At 45.9% G+C, this 24,135-nt stretch overlaps 2 protein-coding genes across 8 annotated transcripts in view; both read right to left on the reverse strand.

Moving 5' to 3' along the window:
• Positions 1-226: 226 nt before the first annotated feature.
• Positions 227-20,595, reverse strand: slc4a2a (solute carrier family 4 member 2a). Of its 3 annotated transcripts, XM_076744338.1 has the most exons (22): positions 20,578-20,595; positions 18,454-18,566; positions 17,833-17,983; positions 16,694-16,910; positions 15,943-16,067; positions 10,206-10,363; positions 8,282-8,462; positions 8,037-8,172; positions 7,701-7,848; positions 7,080-7,176; positions 6,799-6,983; positions 6,426-6,645; positions 4,877-5,080; positions 4,530-4,678; positions 3,893-4,087; positions 3,339-3,548; positions 2,837-2,926; positions 2,567-2,733; positions 2,203-2,456; positions 1,565-1,734; positions 999-1,172; positions 227-633 (listed from the first exon to the last, which is right to left on the reverse strand). In XM_076744338.1, the coding sequence occupies exons 2-22, from the start codon at positions 18,505-18,507 to the stop codon at positions 553-555; spliced, it is 3,366 nt and encodes a 1,121-aa protein (XP_076600453.1). In that variant the 5' UTR covers positions 18,508-18,566; positions 20,578-20,595; the 3' UTR covers positions 227-552. The 3 variants fall into 3 exon arrangements, with proteins under 3 accessions (XP_076600453.1, XP_076600454.1, XP_076600455.1); XM_076744339.1 differs by lacking the exon at positions 20,578-20,595 and having other exon boundaries at positions 18,454-18,635; XM_076744340.1 differs by lacking the exons at positions 227-633; positions 999-1,172; positions 1,565-1,734; positions 2,203-2,456 and having other exon boundaries at positions 2,469-2,733.
• A 1,743-nt stretch (positions 20,596-22,338) lies between these two features.
• The window catches only part of ttc19 (tetratricopeptide repeat domain 19), a 5,808-nt gene continuing 4,011 nt past the window's right edge, over positions 22,339-24,135 (reverse strand). For 4 of the 5 annotated variants that reach the window (XM_076744345.1, XM_076744343.1, XM_076744344.1 and 1 more), the window contains exons 9-11: positions 23,280-23,443; positions 22,999-23,161; positions 22,339-22,868 (exon numbers count right to left, since the gene is read on the reverse strand). In XM_076744345.1, coding sequence (XP_076600460.1) covers positions 22,708-22,868; positions 22,999-23,161; positions 23,280-23,443 — 488 coding nt within the window. In that variant the 3' untranslated portion in view covers positions 22,339-22,707. The remainder of the gene's footprint in view (positions 22,869-22,998; positions 23,162-23,279; positions 23,444-24,135) is intronic. The other variant, XM_076744346.1, reaches the window with a different exon arrangement.

Below are 24,135 nucleotides of genomic sequence, written 5' to 3' on the forward strand. Positions count from 1 at the left end.
CCTACATACTGTACGCTGCATCGGTAACATTTTATTTAAATCTGAGTTCTATCTGTGTTGTTCCTGTCAAATAAATGAACAGACTGAGAAAAATGACTGAAAATGGTTTAATCTGTGAATGCAGTGCTCTTCAGTATGGTTCTGCTGTAATCCAGGCTGTCATTATTTCAGGAGAAACTTAACACCACACAAGTGTGAGAATGAAAAACAGAATGACTCTGTGCAAATGAATAAGCAAAAAGCTAAATCCTAGAGATGTAATTTGCATTTAATGAGAGAGAAACATGCAGTTAGAAACACAAAGTACCAACACAGAAAACACATTTGTCAGTTGGTGTGATCTTTGAAACGTGTCAGAAAGTAACAGGAAACTTCAGATTCAGGTTCAGGTGTTCAGCAGCTTCATCAAAGAACAGAAGATACAAAATCAGATTTATAAAAACTTGATTTCAGAAGCATGTGCAGTCCACCGCCCCGCCCTCCGGATACAGGATACACATCAGATACGCTAATACAGATGGTACATTGACCAATCAGGAGGCTGCTGCCAGGTCACACGGGCATCTGCAGCTGGGAGTACTCGTCCTGCCCCTCCTTCTCCTCCAGGTGAGGCTCTGCATCATCAGCATCCAGCTGCAGGACCAGAGGTCAAAGGATTGTTGTCATGGTAACAGTGTGCCATCAATAGACCAGAGATGATTCAGGTTTTCCCACCAAAGAATTTTAGCTACTATAATGTGAATTTTAAAACCTGAAAATATGTAAATACCTGCTGTTGCTCCAGCTGCTGTTAGATTTTTTATCGCATAGGATAGCTAACATGTAGTTAGCATAGGCTAGCTACAGGAGTAGTGTTGATTATGAAAGTTTTCTGTAACCACCCAGCTCACTGCCCGTTAGCAGGTAAGTGTTAGCAGGTAAGAGTGGGCTTTGTTAGCGGTGTTAGCAGTGTGCTAATGGTGATGTCGGATTTACACTGTAAACAAGGTGTGACTCACACTCTGCAGCTCTCTCCAGGTGAAGAGGCGGGGCAACAGCAGCATCCTCACTGGGATGGTCAGCAGCAGCATGAAGGGGAACGCCAGAGCTGCTGCCGTTGCCATGACGACCCACAGGAGAGACAGACAGGTCAGCTGGACAAGAGTGAACAGGTGCATCCTTAACGTCCGCACCTGTGAGAGAGCAGAGATAGAGAGAAAGGTGAGACGGACACAGGGAGGTCGATGGTTACTCTGTGTATCTGTGTGCGTGATGGACCTCTTTGTAGAATACTGTCTGCACAACTGACTTGGACTTGACGTTCCCTTCAAAAGTAAAGTAAGACAGCTAAGTCCCAGGCTTCAAGTAAAGACCAACAAGTCCAGGTCAAGTCATACAAATCGTTTTTGCAATGTGATTTAGAATATTTCTGCTTGGGAAGATCATCAAGTCAAAAGGTTTAAGCTCAAGTGAAGTCTTGAGTCATTGGTGCTGAAGTCAAAGTCGACTTGCTGATCTGTTTCTAGAAGTCAACACCCCTGGTAGTGATTTATGTATTTGTTTCAGGTCAGGAAGCAGGGCTGACCTTGCGGACGTAGTTCTGGTCGGGATGGTACTTTGGTGGCATCAGCAGCAGGATGAGTCGCTCGGTGAGCTGGATCCCATTCAGCGACATCACACCCATGTAGAGGAAGATCCCAAACAGCACTGCCAGAGGGATCTGACGCAGAACCTCCCCAATCACAATGGACAGACCTGAGAAGGGAGGCAGGATCCAGATAAGAACAAGAAACACAGATAGTAAAAGTATCCAGGAATGGTTGAATCATGGGCCAATGGACTTGGCTGCAGAAACTTGAAAACTGTTCACCTCTCATCTAAGAGGCTTCTTCAGTTCTAATTGACTGGTGGGGAGTCCCAGGTATTTAACCTTTGTGAGGTCATTATCCCTTTCATTGATAGGTCACCTGGCCAACCAAACCCAAATGGTTTCTGCGACTACAAGAACCACCTCACAGAGGTTAAATACCTGCAACTCCCTGTCGGCCAGCTAGAACTGAAGAAAGCACGTGGACGAGAGGCAAAGTTTTCAAGTGTCTACAACCAGGTCCAGTTGCCCTTGATTCAGCCCTCCTTGGTTAGCCGTGACCTGGATGACTGAGAATCTTCACAAAGATAGTGATAACTAAAGGTTGTGGTATTACTCTACAGTGATACTCATACCAACTAAAACAGCCACCAGGAAGCCCGTCACCCTCTGCTCCTTGACTTCCTGGATGCGGGGCTTGTCTCCAGGGGCGACAGCTTTGCTCATGACAGTGAGGGCATTGGTGTGGGTGACGGAGCGAACCGTGGCAGCTGACAACCAGGGTAAACCAAACAGCGCTGAGATTCCACCCACTACAACGATGATGAGGAGGTCTAGGTGAAAACCAGTTCCCTTCACCAGCATCCTCTCCTTCTTACTGACAATCAACCTGGCAGACAAAAGCAGAAAAACTATATTAACACTTTTGGTCAGTCCACCCAAAAAGGAACGAAACAAAAAACATAAAACAAATACAAAGACAAAAAGAAAGTGTTGTACGCTGTGATCTGGGACTCCATGAAGATAAGGATAAAGACAAGGATAGCTGGCAGGATGCTGGCGGCCATCATCCAAACAGGAAACTGGCCGTCAGAGCCCAGAGGTGAAATCAGCCAACCACGTTTCTCTGGAGTGGACACCGAAAATCCACTGGGAACGTTCAATTTCTGTCAGCCAATAGGAAGAGGGGAATTTAAATGTGTGATTCCTCACAGTGTTTTGTCTCAACACACTTCACTTTATGGGTGTTAAAATCTGGTCTGGTCTGACCTGAGTGTAGGTGTCCTCCACGCTGTAGTCCACCAGCACCATGATGAGGATAGCAATGGGGACCCCAAAGTCTCCAATGATCCTACGGAGCTGAGACATACAGAAGAGCAGTTTACTGACTGGTGATTTGGTTTGAAATCGTAGACACCAGTGAGGAATACATCCCTGAAGGTGAGACCTTACATTGAGACCTGAAATGTCTTGTCGCTGCAAGACAAATAAAAGGTCACCGGTGCACTTATACCTGTGTACTTGTATGTACCTGTAGGTCTGTACTTAAATTGCATGTTTGACTGAACTGTACAGTATCTGAAAGAAAAGAATAATAAAACTTTATTCAACTTTCTCAGGCACCCGACCTCCAAATGTCCCTATACTCATGTGTACAGTACATACATTTTGTGTATGTACCTGTGTCTTCTTCTGTATCTGCTCTACTTGTACCTGTACCTGTAGATACCCACACTTGTATGTGCCTGTACCTGTACTTGTATGTACTGACCCTGCCGGGGAAGAAGGAACTGTTCTTGAACTTGCGCAGGTAGAAAGCGATGAAATACGTTCCTGCCATGAGCACAAACGACAGCAGGGCTGTATTTGGTTCTCCAACAACCTTCCCAGGACTCCCGGCAGCTACGGTATAGTTGCATAGAGTTGGTGATACTGTCTTGTTTCCATGGTAACAGTTTTGGAGAGGATGCTCCTGAAAGATCTGGAAAGGACCAACACAAAAAGGAAAAAACATAATGTGGCTCTGCGTTGGTCATTGGGTACCAAAAGGCACTGCTTCTGGCTGGGTGGCTTTTTCATTATGTACTACAGTAGTAGTACAATAGAAACGATGGAAGAACCTCAAAAGAAAGACTCACAAGTTTCCTCCTTTAATATCCTTTGAGACAGGACTTCAGAAAAAACACTCCATCAGCTTGTTGTGTACAAAAACAGCACAGATGCTTAAGATAAAATTACGTTTCTCAAAACAATCTCTGCATGAATCAATCCATAAATCATCTTAAGACTACCCAGGTCTTGCTTGTTGACCACCTGTGATCTCACCTTGACCAGTTTGGCAAAGGTCTCGTAGATGAAAATGAGGGAGATGAGGAAGGAGAAGATCTCCTGAGTGAAACGGGAGACGAAGCGAACCAGAATGCTTCCCTCAAAGGCCACGGTGAGGAGAACGATGAGCACCAGCCAGAAGCCGATCCACACCCGGCCGGTGAGATACTCGATCCCGTTGTCTTTACAAAACTACACATAAAGATAAGATAACACTGTATTAATCCCCGATAGGGAAAATTTGGGAGCAGGATTTGAACCGTGGGGAAAACCCCCCATTGGATTTCAAATCCAACACCTTAACCACTCAGCCATCACAGCTCCAAACACACATCAGGTGGGTTTCAGCGGACAATTAACAAGTTGGCTAGCAAGATACTGTCCTTTGCAGTGACACTGTGAACCACTTGCAAGTGATCCATCCAGAGCTGCTTTGAGATGACAAGTGAAGAGGGAGTTACGGTGGTACAGACAGATAAAATAAGAGTATGAATGATTATCTCCATCTCAGCTTCAGGCACAGTGTTCTTCTGTGGACTAACAGAAACTCTGTTTCTAGACAGACATGATGCTGCTGAGTTTCACATATAGTATTTTGATACAGGTGTGTAGAATTTCTGTCAGGTGAGCTCACAGTGTAGAAGGCCTCTTCGAACACCAGCAGTGGTCCAGAGAAGCCAATCACCAGCAGAGGCTGAGCGCCCAGCACACTGAACACTATGCCCTGCATCGCCGTGGCAACTATCAGCTCCGACACACCAATCAGACCCTCTGTTTTCTCACCTGCACCACAGGAAAAGGAACATAGCCATGGAACCTTCACAGTTCAATATCTCTGGAAACTAAACTTTGTGTAGGAATTATTTGAGAATCTAGGCAGCCTTTGCTTCAATTATCTTGCATGAACATTTGAAAATTATTCAACCAAACGTCATCAGGTAGTTTAGTCTGTGTCACAGTGTCTCTGAAGTCCAAACTCACCCAGAAGTCCGCCGAAGGTGATGGCAGGCGACAGTGCAGCAAAGTAGATGAATATGATGGCAGCCATGCACTGAGGGTTCAGAGCATCTCGAAGGTCGCTGAGGTACTGAGGGTAGCGTCGAGTCACATCTTTGATCAGACCTCCAAAAAGACGGCCTGAACGCCTCAGGGGCTCATCACCAGGTTTGGAGGGAACGAGGGAACCTGGAACACAAAAAACTGAGCTCTTTTACTGTTTGGTCGTTGACCATCACATCATTGCACATGACCTGAAAATGTCAACATAAGGATGGTACAGTACACGCTGCTCCCAGATCACATCTGAAATAATATGAAATAAACATTCTTTTTACCTTGCAAAGAGGACGGGAAGTTCTACGAACATGTGCAAGATTCAGCAAGATGGCCGCTTCAAACTAAGGCTGTCTTTAAGCCCATATTCTACTTTGACCCTGAAGTAAAGCCCTGAAGTTTGTTGCATATTAAATGCAGAGAATGGCATGAAGGAAAAGCTTGCTTGCTTGTGAAACATGACTTGGCGATACCCTTCAAAACTATGATTAACTTCACCGGTCAGCATGTCTGTAGAGGACATAATGATACTAATTCATCAACACACAGAGACTTGAGACTGTGATTAGGATGTTGGATGACATATTGACAAGCACTGAAACTGCAGGAAGGACGTAGCATTGACAATGGAGAATTACTGTGCTCCCTGACGAACACATCCGCCACCCATTCCAACGTGCACAATTATAACACACTGACAAGATATCAGGGACAGTTAAAGAAGTGCTAACCTGTATCTTTCAAAGTAAAAGCCACATAGAATTCTTACCAAATGAACAATGCTCTGTTCATAACATCGTGCAGCAACATCGCACTGTTACACCAAGGCTATGGAGCCGCAACTTGCTAAACTAGATCCTCAGGATCCTGGGGCTGAATTCATCCTTGACTGCCTCATAAGAAACTGACGAAGACCACCACATTCCACACCACAACTCCAGCAGTTAGTCAATACCCTGGACCAAGACCACCAAGCTCTTTTTCAAGTTGCAGCACGAGCTGCCTTTAGCCAGAAATAACATTTCTCATTGGTTGTTTCAGGAAATGCAAAACATATAAACATATTAATGTGACAACATTACAAAACTGAAAGCACCTTTAATAAAGACAAATAGAACTTCATAATAAAAAGATGATCTTTGTTTGGATTAAAAAAATACAGCTGCGACTTCGAAAAGTTGTTAAGAATATTTTCTATGGTGCAGCAGACAGAACATTTTTGATCCAGACAGTTCGAGGAGATTGTTTTTGATGGTGCGGGAAATAAAATCAGGACAGCAGGAGGTTTTAATAAACTACTTTTTGGGATTTTCAAGAATCCTCAGGGATTTACCTTCAAGAAAAACAGATGTGTTGCTCTCTGGTGTCTTATCTGATAAAGGCTAAAATGCCCCACAATATACAAAATCTAACAAAACGTCATTGACAAAAGTGAAGAAGAGTACAAATTTGAAAGTGTTGTCTCATGATAACCGACCTTCATCCTGCTGAATGCTGCTCTGTTTCTCCTGCACTTTGCCACTCTGCTCCTCCTCCCTCTTTCGGAGCATTTCTCGTTGAAAGCGAGCGACCGAGTGGAGGAGCTCATCACCGCCGACCTCCGAGGGAGGCAGGACGACGCTACAGTCCAAAAAACGGTTGATGGCAGTCAGCAGGTCCTGGCGGTCGTCAGCCTGGTATGCTGCCTCGTGGAAGTGCTGAAAGAGCACACAGAGGCAGAAGTCATGATAAAATATTTTCCATGGGTTCAAGCCAGTAAAGTGGCTGCAGGATACTGATTCACTACTTGGCGTCATCTGGTGGTCATATTCAAAACAGTGGCAGACAGTCTTAACCCTGCTGGGACTCACCTTGTCTGACATGAGTGTGGAGATGGAGCGTCCAATCTGATGGTAGTCAATGTTGGCGGTAGGCGGGCCCAGCAGGAGGAAGAGGAACCTCACAGGGACAGGAACCTCCAGGACGGACTCCAGCAGGACCGCTTCCTGCAGTCGCACGAACGCCATGGAGGGCTGATCCAGGAAACCCACACTGCCTGCAGACACAGCAGAGGGATGCACTAAACCCACCGAACCTGCTGCTCAACAGATCGCCACCAAAAGAAAACTGATGAAGCGTGTGTGATGCGTACCCACGAGGACAACAGTGGCCTCTGCTCGCTCTGGGATTTTCTCCATCAGCTTCACTTCATGTTTGGATCTGGAGTGACAGAGGGGCGGGGCTTCCTTCTGAAAACACATGCACACACATCAGATTGATTACGTGATAAATAAAGTCAGTAATTCCTAACAAGGTGACAGCAACATACTGAGCTTGAGTTCTTTCACAGGAAATGAAGCCTGTGTCACAACACGTTCGCCACCACTGACAGCAGAGGAACAGCAGGTATTTAACAGGTTTACCAGATTTGGTACTTAATGGACACTTTCATGAACTGGATTTGCACCTTATTTGAAAATTTAACGCTCTTTTAGGGCAGAAATTAAGGGATGACGTGTTAATTGGTCAGTTACTCCTTAAAACTTGAAGGTAATGCATTAAAAATACAGTTTGGGAGGGATGCACACACAATGTTTGACGATATCAGTCTTTGAACAGAAACTGTCATGTGATCAGCTGCCTCTATGGTCACATGACAGATGTCATCACGCCTGCTTTCAATCACTAAAGTCAAACTTTTCATCTTCAACAGGTGACAACCGACAGAAACTAGACTGATGCATTTTAAATAGCTTCTAACTGTTTCTTTCACCTTGGTCTTCTCTCCATCAGCTTCTCTGTGATTCGTCAGATTGATTGAGGGCTCTGATTGGCCATTGTGTCTGTCAATCAGGGTGGCCATGCTGGCAGCTGAGATATTCTTGCTGAACAAGCTGTGATCTTTCTCATCACTGGGGTGACTGATGAAAGAAACACACACAAATACATACACACACACACACACACACACACACACACACACACACACACACACACACTCACTGATTCCACGTTTCCTGAACAGCAGAGAGTAAAAGATGAATGGACAGACAGACAGATGGACAGACAGACAGATGGACAGACAGACAGATGCAGATTGGACATGAACCTGTGTCTGAGCAGCAGAGCTCTGAGGACGTTGGCTCGGTCTTCGGCTTTGATCTGATCTGAGATCACCATCTGTTCCACCACCTGCTGGGCGATCCCTGGAAGAGTCTTCTGCTTCAGATCCAGGAGCACCGCCCCTGAAAACATGAAGGCACAGCGACGGCATCACAAAGCGATCTAGATTTTAAGGGTTTTACCACAGCCAGGACAGGACAGCCTCCTCCTGCTCCTGCTTCTCCTCCTCACCGTGGGAGATAGTTTTTCGGAGCTCCAGCAAGGAGCGAAAGGACAGGGAAGGGATGTGAGGTCTCCCCCAGCGCTCCGTCTCCTCCTCCACCTCCTCCTCAAACTTGATCCATCGAGCCGTCTCCCTCCACTGAAGCTCCTGGTTTCTGTCAATCACCAGCTCGTTCAGCTCCACAAACACCTGGACCCACAGAAAAACGTGTCTTTGTCACTTTTGAGGACATTACATCGTCTGGGTACTACGTTTATACCCTAACGGCGTGGACGCTGCAGCAGTCTCCACCATCAAATGCAGTAGTTGGCTTTGTGGGGACTCCTCATCATCCAATGGGACGTCTGTCCCTTTAATGTCAGTGGGCGAACAGACTGAAGCCCCCACAAAGTGACTGCACACGGATGTTTGTTAACTGTACTCTTACACTTACTCCAATCTTTACCTCAACCATTACATGTCTAACCACAGCCTCAACCTTTACCTTAACGGTGTCTGCCAAAAACCAACTGGCAACTGTAAAAGGTAATGGGTTCTGTCCCCATAGTGTGACTGTGTGAATAGATATAAGCACCAACAACAACAAGACTAATACAAGTATTTTTTTTAGACGTAGACTTACACTTAGACTTTACTTTGTTGATCACAATTTGGGAAATTGTTGGAAACTACTTTCAGGACTGCCCACATCTTCGGGGTTGAATTTGTCTACATCCAACTAAAAAGGCCAAACCAGATCAAATCCGGCTAAACAAGTTTACAGGTTTGAGTCGTAAACCCTGCAATTTGGTTCTACTTTAGTAGAGGCCAAGTATAGGATCACAGGATCCACTTATTTGGTTTTTCCTGAGCTTTCAGTCACATCTCATGGCCTTCATCAGGGGACGGATGGATGACAAGTGAGAAAACCTCTGCTGATCAAGGCCATGAGATGTGTGAGTAAGTGGACCCTGCTGTCATAAATCAGGAAAAAACAAAGACATTTGGTTCAACCAGGACAAACAAGGCTAAACACGGAAAGTTAAGCAAAACGAAGCAGGCAAATGTGAACCATTCCAGACTAAACCAGCACAACTCAGCCTGTACCTTGCTTTGTCGACTCCTCAGGTCCAAACCGACCATCCTGAAGACCAAAACAGACTGAAGCGAGAGAGAGACTGGTCTCTGAGTTTACCCCCCTCTACCTGTCTGACTCTACCTGACTCTTCCTCTCTCTCTCATTACTCTCAGAGTTCAGTTTGTCACCCGTTCACAATACCACCTGGATTAACCTGCTCAGACTCCCGGCTCATCTTTCGTCCCTCTTGTCAGCCTCATTTTGTACAATCTTATTGTTTTGTTGTCGTCTTCCAGCAAAGAATCACATCAGACCATCTGCTCCTGTTCACACCAGACCTGAACCAGCAGCTGATGAACCTGTTCCACTGAGCTCTGTCAAAACCTAAATCCTCTCTTCTCTGCCAGCTGTTTCAGACAGACCATTCGTTTTCATCTTGAGTCCAGTAAAGAGATGTGTCCACAACACGTCCATCCAGCAGGAGGAAAGTCATTTGGCTCATTTTCTTCATTTAAAAAAACTTCCATTGAAATCTGTTGTTTTCAGTCAATGGACCAATGAGTAATTAGAACTGAAAACATAAAGTAAACAATAAGGCTGGTTTAATGAAGTCTGTAAAACCCACAACCTTCTGATAACAGACTGGTCTACCTCCTGAGCCACAGCCGGTCCTCTTTTAGTCAATATAAAGCAGTTCAAATGTCATAAGAAGAGTGAGAGAATACAGAAGCTGCAACAATGAAAGCAACTGAAATATGAGCCAAAGTTGAAGCATTGGAGCAGAACTGAGGCAGAAGTGTCAGCGACAGCAGTTTGAGCTGTGAGCTGAAGTTACTTGAAGTGTCAATTTATGTTTACTGGCCTCGTCCTCTCACCTCATGAGGTGTGCGGTCCGGGTGGAGGTGTTGGAGGTGATGGAGGTGTGACTGTGTGTGACCACTGATCTGATCCTTCGTGAGGTGGACGATCGGCCCTCTGGAACTCCGCCTCACCAGGTGACGTCGAACCGCCGGAACGTCATCCAATCGGTGACCTGAGGGGGACCAGAGCACAGAGGTCAAAGGTTAAATGAGTGAATGAATGAACTTTAACACAGTTTCTTTAGAAAGAGTAAAACCGACAGCTGCTAGCTACAGGCTACATTGAAAACATATTGTAATAAATGTGGGTCTTTAGCACTGTTTGCCAAATGAATGTCGGAGTCCTTGAACAAACACGCAGAAACAAGGGCGGTGTACAAGAAAAACAATCTTTATTAACACGACTTAATATTTCATAAAATGAGTGGGGAGCTGCAGCCAGGTAAAACGAAGGTCACGTGGGGAATACGCTAGACACCCTTAAGGTTGCACCGCACACACACACCCTTAAGGCACGCTATTTACTCACAGCATGCAAGTTGAGGAAGCCACTACACACAAGGCTAGTCTCACTAGCTTCAAGGCATACCTGCGAACACGGCACGCTAAGTTGAAGGACCACTGCACACACGGCTACCCTTTCAGCATAAGGCAACACCACCCGGGCACGCTAACACCATCGGCTGGAGGCACCTTAAATGAGGACCATACAGCATCCCACCCGTAGACCCGTCATCCCCCCACAGCAGCTCTCCCACTTCACACTATTAAAAAGGTTAGGTACCACAGATGCACATACAAGAGATTTATAGTGTTCATAAAATGTACTTAGCTCGCCTACTCGGCGAGACCCTCCCCCGGGGTCTGAGCTCGTGTCGCCGTCCAACTCAACGGGGAAACGGCTTCGCTGGACGGCAAGGACAGGAACCGACTGGCGGCAATGCTGGCGTCACACCAGGCAGCAGCGACGTCACACCGGGAGCGGTGGCGGCACTGCACTCTCTAAAATGACCCCTGGTCTGGCTACAGGAGGCGCCCAGCCTCCCCTCCTAGCATACACACGATCTACTCCCCTTACTACCTGTCTTCATCGCCGGCAGCTCTAAACAACTGCGAACGACAGCCCCCCCTCCTAACAGAGTGCTGTGCCACCATGCGTGTTGCTCCCAACCTCCCCAAGCTGCATCTGCCAGCCTTTTTACTGCTTGTCTCCCTCTCCTGCCAATCAGTCACACCTGTATCAGGTCAGTCATTAGGGAGTCCTTGCTCCTGATGTCACCAGCTCATAAATCTCAAGTTGCATCACAATATGTTTAAAACTGTCCACTGAGTCAACAAGTCTATGATTCAAACGCCGGGTGTTCCACATTTTAGGGGAAATTTGGCCTCAAGTAGTTTCCCCAAAGGTTTCTGGGCGACTTCGGGAACAGTCAAAAGAGCAGTTCTGGAGGATCTTAGGGTTGATGGAGGATCATAACATATAGATAAATATAAAAGGAATGAGGCCATTTAATGCCTTAAGAACAAAGAGAAAGACTTTAAACCACTTCTAAAAGATACAGGGAGCCAATGTGGGTTGTATAAAGCAAGAGCTCTATGATCCCTCATTGTGGTGTTTGTTTAAAACCAGGCAGCAGCATCTGGAATGATCTGCTTTTGGCTGGCCAGTACATCCAGCATCACAGCAGTTTTTCTGCATCTTGCTGGCTCAGTAAAGGTCTAACCTTTGCCGCGAGGAGAGATGTCCCAGTTTACCAAGAACTGGATCCCTCTTATTTTTTGGCCAACAAGGAAGATCTCAGATCTTCATTTAGCTTCAGGAAGTTCTTGCTCATCCACACGTTGATGGCTGACACAGTTAGACTGGGCAGAATTTGGGTCACCTGGCTTAACAGACACATAAAAGACGCATGCGATTTCCAAGATGAAGAGGCTCCAGTGGAAAGGCACAGGGAGAATTCACCTGAGCAAGAGTTCAGTGGTTTGGAGCACAAGGTGTCAAGAAGACACTGGTTGTGGGTTTTACTCAAAACTTCGACCTGGGATCTTCCATCAGGGCTGTCAGGACTTTGGTGGTGTTACTGGCTGCACGCAAAGCTGTTACCAGCAGGAGAGAATCAAAGAGTTCCCGTCCTTCTCTTCCTTCATCGATAGTTGATATACCTCTTTCCAGGTCCAGGAAGACGCTCTGGTGCTGCTGGAACTCACAGCGTTATTGTCAGTGCCAAAGTCAGACCACCATACCGGTTTACACACTATCCAAAACCTGGTCCTCACCAAGAGCACATCCTTTCTTCCTTTACTCTGTCCTGTTTTCTCCCTTCTTCCTTACCTGCCCAAGGTGAAAACACACACACACACACACACACACACACACACACACACACACACACACACACACACACACACACAATCGTGTTTCCATCACTTTTGGGGACATTGCATAGACTTACATTAATTTCCTGGAGAGGTACCTTAACCATAACCAAAACCTAACCTGACCCTAACCTTAACCTTAACCTCAGTCTTCATCCTAAAATTTAATGATTGACATTATGGGGACCGGCGAGTCCCTGCAATGTGACTGTGTAAACAGATTTATGTCCCCACAACATGAGTAATACATGGCACACACACACACACACACACACACACACACACACACACAGAAACATATGCAGAAACACACACACACACACACACACACACACACACACACACACACACACACAGAAACACACTCTCTGTGGTCTCATGGGAATTTTCTGCAGGTTAACTGTGTTTCAGGCTCGACTGAATTTCAGGGAAGAATCAGTAAGACGAGACATGAACTCTGAATTGTCCAATCAGCTCAAAGACACACGTGCGCGCACACACACACACACACACGCAGGTGTGTTCAAACTTTGTGTGCAGGTGAGCAGAGACTCAGGTTTCTGTAAAAATTAGATTTTCTCTGTGACACATTTTCTCATCATTTCTCGTTTTCCAGGAAAAAAATCGACAAACAGCCAATCACATTCCAGCAGTGAGTGTCAGATGATTGACACAGTCTACCTGCCATAAAGGTGATCTGGTGGAAAATGATTGGTGGTGAATGAAGTTTAGTGAACAAAGTGAATCATAGCATGATGAGGTGTAAGAACTGGACACTTGTATTTCTGTCAATGTGAATTGAATATTATGAGAATCCAGTTTGTTATTAAGAGGAACTGATTATTGTTTCTTTCAGTTCAAACATGAACTGAATGAGTTTGTCAAATTTTGTATTTGATTTATTTAGTAAATTGTGTGTTAATCATTACTAATGACTCTGCTTGTGTTAAATGAAGTTTCCTGAAAAGTCTTTTGTATAAATTGTGTTGTGTAGCTCAGTTACACAGATGACCTCCACTCTTCTTCCGGGGGTTTAATAACGACCCCATTAGTGAATAAACTGCTCAAGGTGCAGGTTCTTCAAACGTCTTTGTGCACTCAGTGAGTGTAAGTGAAGGAAACTACTGATGGACAGAAGACGTCCTCACACATACGCTCACTCATTCACACCAGTTACGGACTCATCAATCAGCAACATCTTCTGTGTCTGAGTTCACCTGTTCGTGACTTTATAACACCTGTGTGTCAGGTGGTTTGAGGAGGCTGTACAGCTTCAGTCTGTACCACAGAGGAGATGATGCAGCTTATGCTGTTTCGCTGGTCGCATTTCTCTTGTTGACCCCCGTAGCAGCTTTTTTCAGGGGGTGTTATACTGTCATCTCTGCATCTTCCAGTTTCCAGTGCATTAATGACAAACAGGCTCCCAAACAGAAACATACATACATCTTTGATACTGTTCAAACTCTTTAAAAAGTGTTTGTAGCTCAGGTGTGTTTCCATCAATTTATATTGCATATTAAACAAACACAGTTGGTTGAATGAGAGTAGAACCAGGTGAGTACTCACTGAGATCAGTCTTCAGCCTGTAAAACAATAAACAGTTGAAACAGCACAACCAGAGCAGCGACCGACTTCATGTGCGAGACCAACAGAGTCCTCCACCACCAGAACCAGAAGCACACACAGTAACAATGGATAGAGGCTGTGGGCTCAGCGTGTAGGATGACGACATTGTGTTCAGGTCAGCAGCCGCTTCAGGTCACATGATGAAGATCAACAAGTGACAGAAAGCCCTTTCATGTTGGAAAAATTTCCTTCAGTTTGTCATCAGTACCCCGGTGCATGCTGGGAGAGACTCCGGTACACTGTGATGGCTCCTCTAAAGAGTTACAACTCCATAAATCAGTAGTTTCTCCATCTTCTTCATGAAGGTAACCAGACAAAGAGTCTCCAGTCAGAGACTAGAAGCTCTGTGAGGCAGTGCTGAGACACAGTGGGGCGTTGAGATAAAAGCTAACATCAACATGCCAACATGCTCTCAGTGATAACGTGCTAACATGCTGATGTTCACCAGATATGTTTACCATATTCACCATCTTACTTTAGAACCTTTTTAATTTAACATTAGTCAGTAGTAAACACAAAGTAGCTGTGGCTGATGGGAATTGATTAGTTTAGCAAGAATTTGCTTATAAACCAAAGTATAAACTGAAACAGTTCAATGTCAAATCAATGTCCGTATATTAGGTTTTCAAGTATATGTGATGAATACGATGTTACATGTGAAATTAAATCCAAAATATAGGAGTGTGTGTGTGTGTGTGTGTGTGTGTGTGTGTGTGTGTGTGTGTGTCGCAGAAGTCAACACAGCTCTACTCACTATTAACACCACCACCATGAACTCATAGATGCCACTCCAGTAGACCTGGAGCCACCTGGGTTTAAGATCAAGAATGCAACATGCAGAGAGTTCCCCCCATGGAGAAGACAGCTGGAGGGCAGGATCAAGAAAGCCAGAGAGACGCTAGTCAGCTAACAGAGGTGCAGAGGGGTGTCGTGAGAGACAGGTCCTGGATGGACATAAAGTATAACAAGATGTGTATCAGTAAGGCTTTAGAAACTACCAAACAAAAAGACTCAAAGCTCTGGCTGCTCGGTTGAAGAGATACACCAGAGAAGGAGTGGCCAAGAGAATAAATGGCCTGTTGTCTAAAGATCGATCCAGGGTGGACTCTCATCTGCAAGGGAATGACAGCAAAAGGACAGACCCACCCTGAGCTGAAACTGAGCTATGCTGGAAGGGCATATGGGATAAAGAGGCATCACACAGCACCAATACCAAGTGGCTGGTGGCCCTAAGAGCAGATCACAACAAACTCCCAGAACAAGAACCAGTCAACATTATAAAGGTCAACAACAGGGTCTAAGGCATGAAGAGCTGGACAGCACCAGGACTGGCTGAAGAAACCAATCACTTAGTAGCACAAATGAGTAAGATGCTAAAAACAAGCACCCACCCAGAATGGCTAACAAATGGCAAACAAATGGCCTGATCATGAAGGATCCCCTCAAGGGTATAACACCTTCAAACTACCGGCCAATAACCACAGTCAACACATGAGATAAGCTCAGAAGGGCATCGGAAACAAAGCAAGGTCAAAGCAGCAGCTACTGGTTGATAGAGCAGCCACCCAAGACTCTAGGACGAGGCAGACCAACCTGAGCCCCACCTGGATTGTCTACAAGAAGGCCTACAATGGACATGGATGCCAACCCCAAGACTATAGCACAAGTCACCATCAAGTGCGGCACATACCAAAATGACATGTTTAGTGGCTCTGGATACAGATTCAGAAGTGGAAGCAGGTTTACTCACTCTTGATGTCTTCCAGGTTGACAGACATCAGCGCTTCATCCTCGTCAGCCTCCTCTGTGGCAACGCTCCCTGTGATGCAGCCAGGTGAGAGGCCATTGTGATTGGTCGACATTGTCGGTGGGTCACTGTGGAAAGGAGGAGTAACATGTTAAATGAACTAAGACGAAGAAAAGTACATTTTTGTAGAGGACACAAATCTGAGATTTAAATTTCCAGGCAGGGTTTGTGTTACATACCAAAGAGCAACCTCCAGGGCCGAAAAATGAAGCCAAATTGGAAGTGCCAAAAACTGCTGTTCCTCAAATGGACATTTGAGGTTGCCTCCAAAAGCAAGTCAATCCCCATACACCCCTAAATTATAACGGCCAACTTTACAGCAGAAATAAACATGTTTCCAGCCTGGTACAAACATGGTTTAGATCCCTGTAGCTAATTGTCCCGTACATGACGACGGTGTGAGGATGAATTTTTGTACAACTCACCAATTTTAATTATATTAAGGCTTAACGTTACGCGTAATTATGGTAGTGGCAACTTTGAGTGACAGCGAGCTGCTAGGCTTCAGCAACCAGCCTTCATTTGGCCGCCTCAGCTCCTCCCACACTCCACCTCTTTGTTCATGTTTGGATTAGCCAGGAGTTTGGTGCAGTCAGATGCTGCCAAGATGGTGACGGCCTTCACTGAGCTCCACAAGGACTCTTCAGAACCTGAGGGTGATGTCCCTGTTTTATGTGGCAGACTATGTACCAACCTGGAGGGTGTGATCCTTTGTCCTTCCTCTTCATCGTTCTGACTGTAGGACTCTCCTCCACTCTCCTCTTCCTCCTGGTCTTCCTCAATAGTGGCTGCAGTGTTATAGGCAGAGCCTCTCCTATCCTCTTTCCTCCCCTCATTGATCCTCTTCCTCCTGCCGTCAGCAGGTGGTTTAGACAAAGGATGATGGACATGGAGAGAAAAGTGCCGATGATCTGCATTAGGAAATAAAAATTAAATACTGGAATAAAAGTGGAATTCAACAATTATATCATGAAAGTAATGACAATAAAACAGAAACAGTTCTCTAAGCACCCCTAGTACATTGTCAAAGACCCCATGATCTATTCTACTTTGACCTCTTGGAAAGACCCTCTGACCCCAACAAAACCCCGGGCACCACCAGAGCGTTATCATACAAATAGGAGACTCCTTGAGAATCCATGTAAGTTCCTCCAAAACAACATGAACCTCCTCAGTGATTCTTGGATTTCAGCTTGAATCGCCAGGATCTACTTTTTCCCAAGGACCAAAGTAAGTTGCAAGAGAATTACCTGCAACAAATCAAACAATGAACACTTAGACTAAAACTCTTCACGTCAGTTTAGTCGACTGCTAGCGAGCAGCCCTAGTCTACATATAACTTCACTTCAGCAATATTAAAGTAATGAACCCCTTGACATCCCCAAAAAGAAAGCTCAGGCATTGTTCTCAGCAGCCCCTAAAAGTTACTAAAAATGGTAGCACCACTTCAAGTATACCTTGAACCCTGCCAGAACCTCCATCAAAGACTCACTTTCCTTCAAAGGACCTGAAACCTCTTCAAGGTTCCTCTTGAGTCTTTCTCAAGAAGTACTGGCCCCAAGAGCAACTCACAGGAAACTGTAGAAAACCCCCCTAGAACCTCCCGAAACACTTGAACCACTTGCAGAACCTTTAAAAACTCCAAAAGACGAAGGAACTCGGTGTAAGACTTTGTGAAACTTTGAGGCTCCTCCTGAGATGTTCTCAAGACCTGCTGGTTCTCTCTTCTAATACCTCTCTAGAACCTTTACAACATCCTAAAGATGCTTGACCTTGATCAAAGGCTTCTTAAATTATGTTAACGATGCCTGAAATCAGGTTTTGGTGTCCCACCTTCAAAGTCCTGCTCATCGTAGACTCTGTGTTTCTCTGGTGGGTTGCAAACTGCAGGACAAAGGATCTGCTGAAAACCCTGCACATCAAAGGCCTTGTTCAGGTCTTCCTCTTCATCATCACTATGGCAACGCGGAGGAGGAGACAGAGACTGGAGGAAAGGAGGACAGGAGGAGTGATGCAGTGTCAAAGTACCACTGAGGAGCACACAGAATCTCTTCACCGGCAGTAAAAGTGTCGGTCCTGATTTGTTTACACCTGCTGAGATCTGATCACAAAGTGAACCAGACCAGCTCCAGACGTGGTCTGACTGATGTAGTGACTTTCAGTGATGATGTATGTTCGTGCAGTTTTTAATGGTTTTGTAACAGCAGATACTCTACGTTACATTTCTGAGTTACTGAATTACTGAGGTTTGATTATCAATCTGTGCAGGACACTGTGATAAACTATTGAAAATTATATTTCAGTAGGAATCATTCAACAAAATTATGGATTAGCAGAATTAACTATTAAAAACAATAACAATATATCACAGTTTGCAACAACTCCGAACACCACACACTCATTTCAGTTCCTGAATGCCCCCCGTATGACAATGACACATCCGTTGAGACTCACTGCAGACAGACTCAAGGCGTCACCAGGATGCAGAGAGCTCTGATCATGGCTCATGGCTCCTTCAGGGGAAACGGGTCAGTCTGACGTTCAGTACGTGAGTTCAGGAGGTGAACCTGGAGGACGAAACGCTGGAGGTCATCAGAGTGTCATGAACGCTGCTGGAAGCATTCACCGTCAGCGAGCAAAGATGATGGACTCTGTCAGTACCTGAGAAGAGTGTGTGTGCGTGTGTGTGTGCGTGGGTGCGTACAGTGATGTCACACCAACAGTGAGGTTCATGTGGTTGAACACCTTTGATCACATGGTTACAGGCTGAACATCACTCCTCTTTCTCTCCTCAATGTTTACAGCTGAAACGTCACCTGTCCCTCTGCTGCTATTGGTCAACTTCACCAGACTCTGTGTCCCCATTGGCCAGTTTCACCTGATCCTGCACTCCGATTGGTCAATGTTACCAATGCATGACACAAGTCGTGAAAGTTTAGCTTTAGCTCCATTGCCGTGTCTGTACTGTGAAGTTTCTGCTGTCTCTCTGCTCTCTGGTCTGTGATGGAGGGATTAATGAACGAGTGAATGACTGACAGACTTCAGATTCAGAATTCAGAAAGGTCAAAGGTCACAGTGTCAGCTTCAATAATGTAAAACTGATCAGGCTGAGGACATCCAGAGGACAGTGAGTCAGCACATCAGAGACAGAGGTGAGTCAGCACATCAGGTGTCTGTAACACTGAGGCAGACAGAGAGACAGACAGAGTAATAATAATAATAATAATAATAATAATAATAATAATAATAATAATAATAATAATAATAATAATAATAATAATAAAGCGAAACCTGAGAAACACTGTTGATGTGTTTGGGCACCACAGGACAGAAACATGTCCACACTGAAACACCCGAACAGAGAACAGCTCCACCTTCTGCTCTTCATCAGTTTGAGGTCAGAAACCAGCAAACAGATCAGATCTGAGATCAGCTGAAACAGCTGACAGCTGCACTGAGGCTGGAAGAAGTACTCTGACTACTTTGACTGACTGACTACTCCTACACAAGTCGTGGCAATACCACAGTGAAGAAATACTGTAGTCTTGCATTCAAAACTTTAAGTAAAAGTACAAAAGTATTCTATATACTATATAAAGTATATACATGTGTGTGTGTATATATATATACATGTATATCTGTTGTATATTAATAATCTGAGTCTACAAATGAACAAGTTTAAATTAGCATAAAATGGAAATACTGAAGTCAAGAAGAAGTAACTCAAAATTGTACTGAAGTAGTACTTCAGTACAGTACAAAAACTCAAGCCACATAATGACAACAGCTCTGTCTGTGTCTTAAAAATCAAACTTGTTCTGCTGAGAGACTCAAGAAAAAGACGCAGCTTGAGATTCATGAGCTCAGTGTGAACATGGTGTCAGAGAAACAACTGATCTGAGTCCTGCTCCTAATGTCACTGTGTGTGTGTGTGTGTGTGTGTGTGTGTGTGTGTGTGTGTGTGTGTGTGTGTGTGCGTGTGTGAAACAGGAAGAGAGTTGGAGCCTACCTCAGCGTCCTCACAGCTCTGAAAGAGAGAAATTATAATGCAAAGACTGAAACCAACAGAGAGAAAGAGAGCAGAGAGAGAGAACAGGGAGGGGGAGGAGGAGGGAGGGAGGGGGAGGAGGAGGGAGGGAGGGGGAGAGGAAATGGAAAGAAAGAAGGGATGAAAAGAGGAGAGAAGCAGAGGAAACAGAGAGAGCAGGCAGAACGGAGGAAAGGTCCAAGTCTCTCTATAGAGACCTGACCGGCTGAAGGTCGCCACGGCAACCCAGCTGTCCATCAAGGTTAGTCCCACCCTCTGGCTGTCCACGCACACACACACACACACACAGTCATCACTCAGGTGGTTCTGAGCCTGTCCATTCTCAGCCTGGACCAATCAGAGCAGAGCTGGTGACAGTCAGCTGACAGGAAACATTCCAAACTATCGATTCAACCTGCTGCTTCTGATCCAGTCAAAATCAAGAAATCAACCAGTGAGACCAGTGAAAACACGATCAGCGGAGCACAGGTGAGGAGACAGGTGAGCTGTGCAGCAACTCTGACCTCTGACCTGCAGGTGTGCGTTCATACCTGGTCGGTGTGTCGAATCGTCGCTGTCCAGCAGAAACACACTGCAGCTGCTTTTATACTGCATCCCCTGTGTGTGTGTGTGTGTGTGTGTGTGTGTGTGTGTGTGATGAATTAACTCGTTAGCACAACAACAATTATCTGCATACCTTCAACTGAGTGTGTGTTGCTGTGTTTACATGTAATTATCTGTCACTGTGTGTGTGTCAGTATGTGTGTGTGTGTGTGTGTGTCAGTGTGCCCGTCGGATGAGGGGGGGTCAGCGTGGAGGACACAGATGGGGGGGTATGCTCTCTCCACCTGTCAGGTGTTGTGTCACCTCACGGGAGCTGAGGAGGTGAAGGCGGCCTCCACAGCAGCTCCGTACACATGTGGCGTCGCCCCGTCGGTCACAGGAAGTGGCGCCTCCGGTGGTCCTGGTTAACGCTGCGGCACACGGGGGCGTCGGCCCTCTCCACTACTGGTGACTGATGGTCAGTCCAGGTGGGACCACCTGTCCTCATTTCTTTTGTCTGAGCCGTATTCACAGTGGACCGTTTGCATCTGATCAGTCCAGCAGAGTCCAGGTTCAGGTCTTCCAGCTTTCGTGATGATGCATTTTGAAAACCTGCACAGGTCCAGGATGCGGTGCGCAGTCCTGAGACCAGCAGAGGTGAGAGAACACAAACCTGAACCCCCACAGGTCATGTTACCTGTGTTTACCACCTGCTTCCTGTCTGACAGGAAGTTCTGCAGACTGATTCATTCCAGCACCTGAAGTCTATCGGGCAGTTTCACGGACACCAGGCTCTAACCACAGATCTGAAGTCAGCCTGACGTACTGAAGGTGGAGGGGCGTTCAGGAGCAGCAGGACACTGCAGCACCTGGAACATGTCCGCTTGATCAACGGTTACCCTGACCCTGAGCAACAAGCAGTGACACCTCCTTGTCCTCCTGCTCTCCTACACCACCTCCTCCACCCCCTCCTCTCCTCCTCCACCTCCTCTCCTGCTCCCTGTTTCCCAGGATGCTCTTTGTGTTGTTAATCCTGTTCGCTCAGCAGCAAATAGATTCCTGTTTGTGGTGTCTGCTGCTTGTTTACTGTCATCACTCTGCTTTTATTCTGACATGTTCATAAAACACAACAGGAAGTTCACGTGCGTCACGCTCGGTGGGAACCCGCAGAAACCTCTTATCTCCACACACACACTCACCTGCAGTCCAAAGGAAAACACACGAAACCACTTGAGTTAATTCACTGAGTGTTTGTGTGAAGACGCTCAAACATCAACGTCTGTGTTTATGTACTATTGTACATGTAAGAATATATGGGAGTACTACACACAGTATTAGTACTGTATATTCTTATGTGATAAGGTGTAATTAAGATAAACTGAGAAATATTTAAATTCCACTTTTCATGTTTTTCTACTGGGAGTACATTCATACTGAGAAATAAAGTGTGAGACTCAGTTCAGCCTGTTTGAGGGTTCAGACGTGGTTCAGACTCCAGGTTAGAACCAGGTTTTGGTTTGGGGGGGTCGATAAGAGCTGCAGTGTTAAGTCAGTTCATTGACGAGGTGATTGAACACAAACGTTTTTAATGATGTCGATTAATTGGCTTTCGTTCTCTCAGCTGTTTGAAGTTTTATCTTCTTCATCATCTGAATTTCTCATGTTGGTCAGAACACCTGTGGAAGGTGAAAACATGTCCTACTGTAGAGCGGTTCGCCCTCTAGTGGCCATGAATGATCACTTCCTGCCAACAAGAAGAACAGCTCAAGTCGGTTTAACGTTGATTTATTTCAGATTGAGCAGCAGCTTCAGTTTCTGATGGCAGGAAACGTTTTTACACACAAACAACAGACACATCAAACTATGAATCGAGTTACGATCCAGAACTCTGACACACAAACCAGTTTGAATCAAAAGGTTCATCCTCTGAGAGTGTGAACATGATCCAGAGGACAAGACCACCAGAGGAACGGCTGTCCTGGTGGAGGTGCTGGAGAAGGTCTCAGGGGTCACCAGGATCCTGGACATCCATCCAGTAGTTCTGCAGACACAGTTTGGACTGATGGACTCACATCATCATCAGGCCTCAAAGGGAGACAACAGAAACCACCATGCTGACTGTCCAGACCACCAGGCCATCACTTCCGTGCACCCTCCTCTTCCTCCTTCCTGTCCTGGTCCCTCTTGTTCTTCACCTCCTTCAGTCCCTCCCGGATCTTGTTCACAGCCTCCTGGTCTCCGGCCCGCTGAGCTAGACTCAGAGCTTCCTGGTAGAGCCGCACCGAGTCCTCCAGCTGGCCTGATAGACCACAGACAGAACATCAGACCAGATCAGAAGCACCTCTACACCAACACCAGAGCAAAGGTCACTAAAGTAAACTCAACCGAGTACTGTTTGTCAGACTCTGTGACCTTTGACCTCTCCTGACCTTTGTGCAGCAGGATACCGGCCAAGTTTCCCAGCAGCACATGCTGGTCTGGGTGTCCAGTAGAGCGGCTCAGATCCACGGCCTGTTGGATCAGCACCAGGGCATCATCATGGAGGCCCTGAAGATCCAAGAGGGTGGCCAGGTCGCTCATCAGGACCAGAGTCTGACAGGAGACATGATAATGACATCATTTTAGATCCTGAGAGAAGACACCTGATCCTGTCAGATCTTACAGCAGTGTCAGTGTTTCCAGTGTTCCCAGTACCTGCCTGCTGTCCTACCTGTGGGTGTGTGTCTCCCTGTTCCTGGCGGCAGATGTTCAGGGCACTCTCATAGTCCTGTCGAGCCTCGTTCAGGTGCAGCGTTGAGGCTCGGTATCGAGCCCGTGAGTCCAAACACAGACCAAGCAGGAGGCGGGTCTCCTTCCTCAGAGCCTCCTGCTCCTCTGAAGACAACAACAACAGCGTCTCTCAGTCTCAGACACGACCAGAACCTGAACGCCACACTGTTCAGGAGCAGCTGTTCTGATTGGATGCTCAAATTAGGGCTCCAGCAGAGGATCATGTGGATTCACAGTTAGCAAGAGGTTCGTGTGGAAGGCAGCTAGAATCTGGACTGAACTGATGCTTCTGAAGTTGGGCTGAACTTGATTCATTCTTGTACTTTGGTTCAAATGCAGCCGGGGACATCCAGGAAGTCCAAGAAAAGACAACTCCATGTGTGCACTGGATGCCTCGCAGCACCTGTCTCCACCAGTCTCATCCTGAACTGGATGCTGGACTGGTCTAAGTGTTGGTAGTGTGACACTAACAGAGTCAATCAACCTCGAGGTTGATTGACTCTGTTGACCAATCAGGTTGCAGTCTGTCCAGACTCACATAATGTCTGCGGTGAAGGAGTTTAACCCTCCTGTTGTCTTCATTTTCTGTTAACTACCTTTGTCTTCCCGGTCAAAATTGACCGTTCGCTTCTAGCTGATAAATCCATGAATATATTTACATTATCACCTAATGTTGTGTTTCATCTTTTTATCAACTCAAATTCTTCAGTGTCTAACAGGGACTTTTGTTTAGAAACCACTGAAAATGATTGGATAGTGACACAAAAGACCACGTTCCTGATCAAAACTGACTCGTA

This window comes from Chaetodon auriga, chromosome 12 (assembly GCF_051107435.1).
Source record: "Chaetodon auriga isolate fChaAug3 chromosome 12, fChaAug3.hap1, whole genome shotgun sequence".
NCBI lineage: Eukaryota > Metazoa > Chordata > Actinopteri > Chaetodontiformes > Chaetodontidae > Chaetodon > Chaetodon auriga.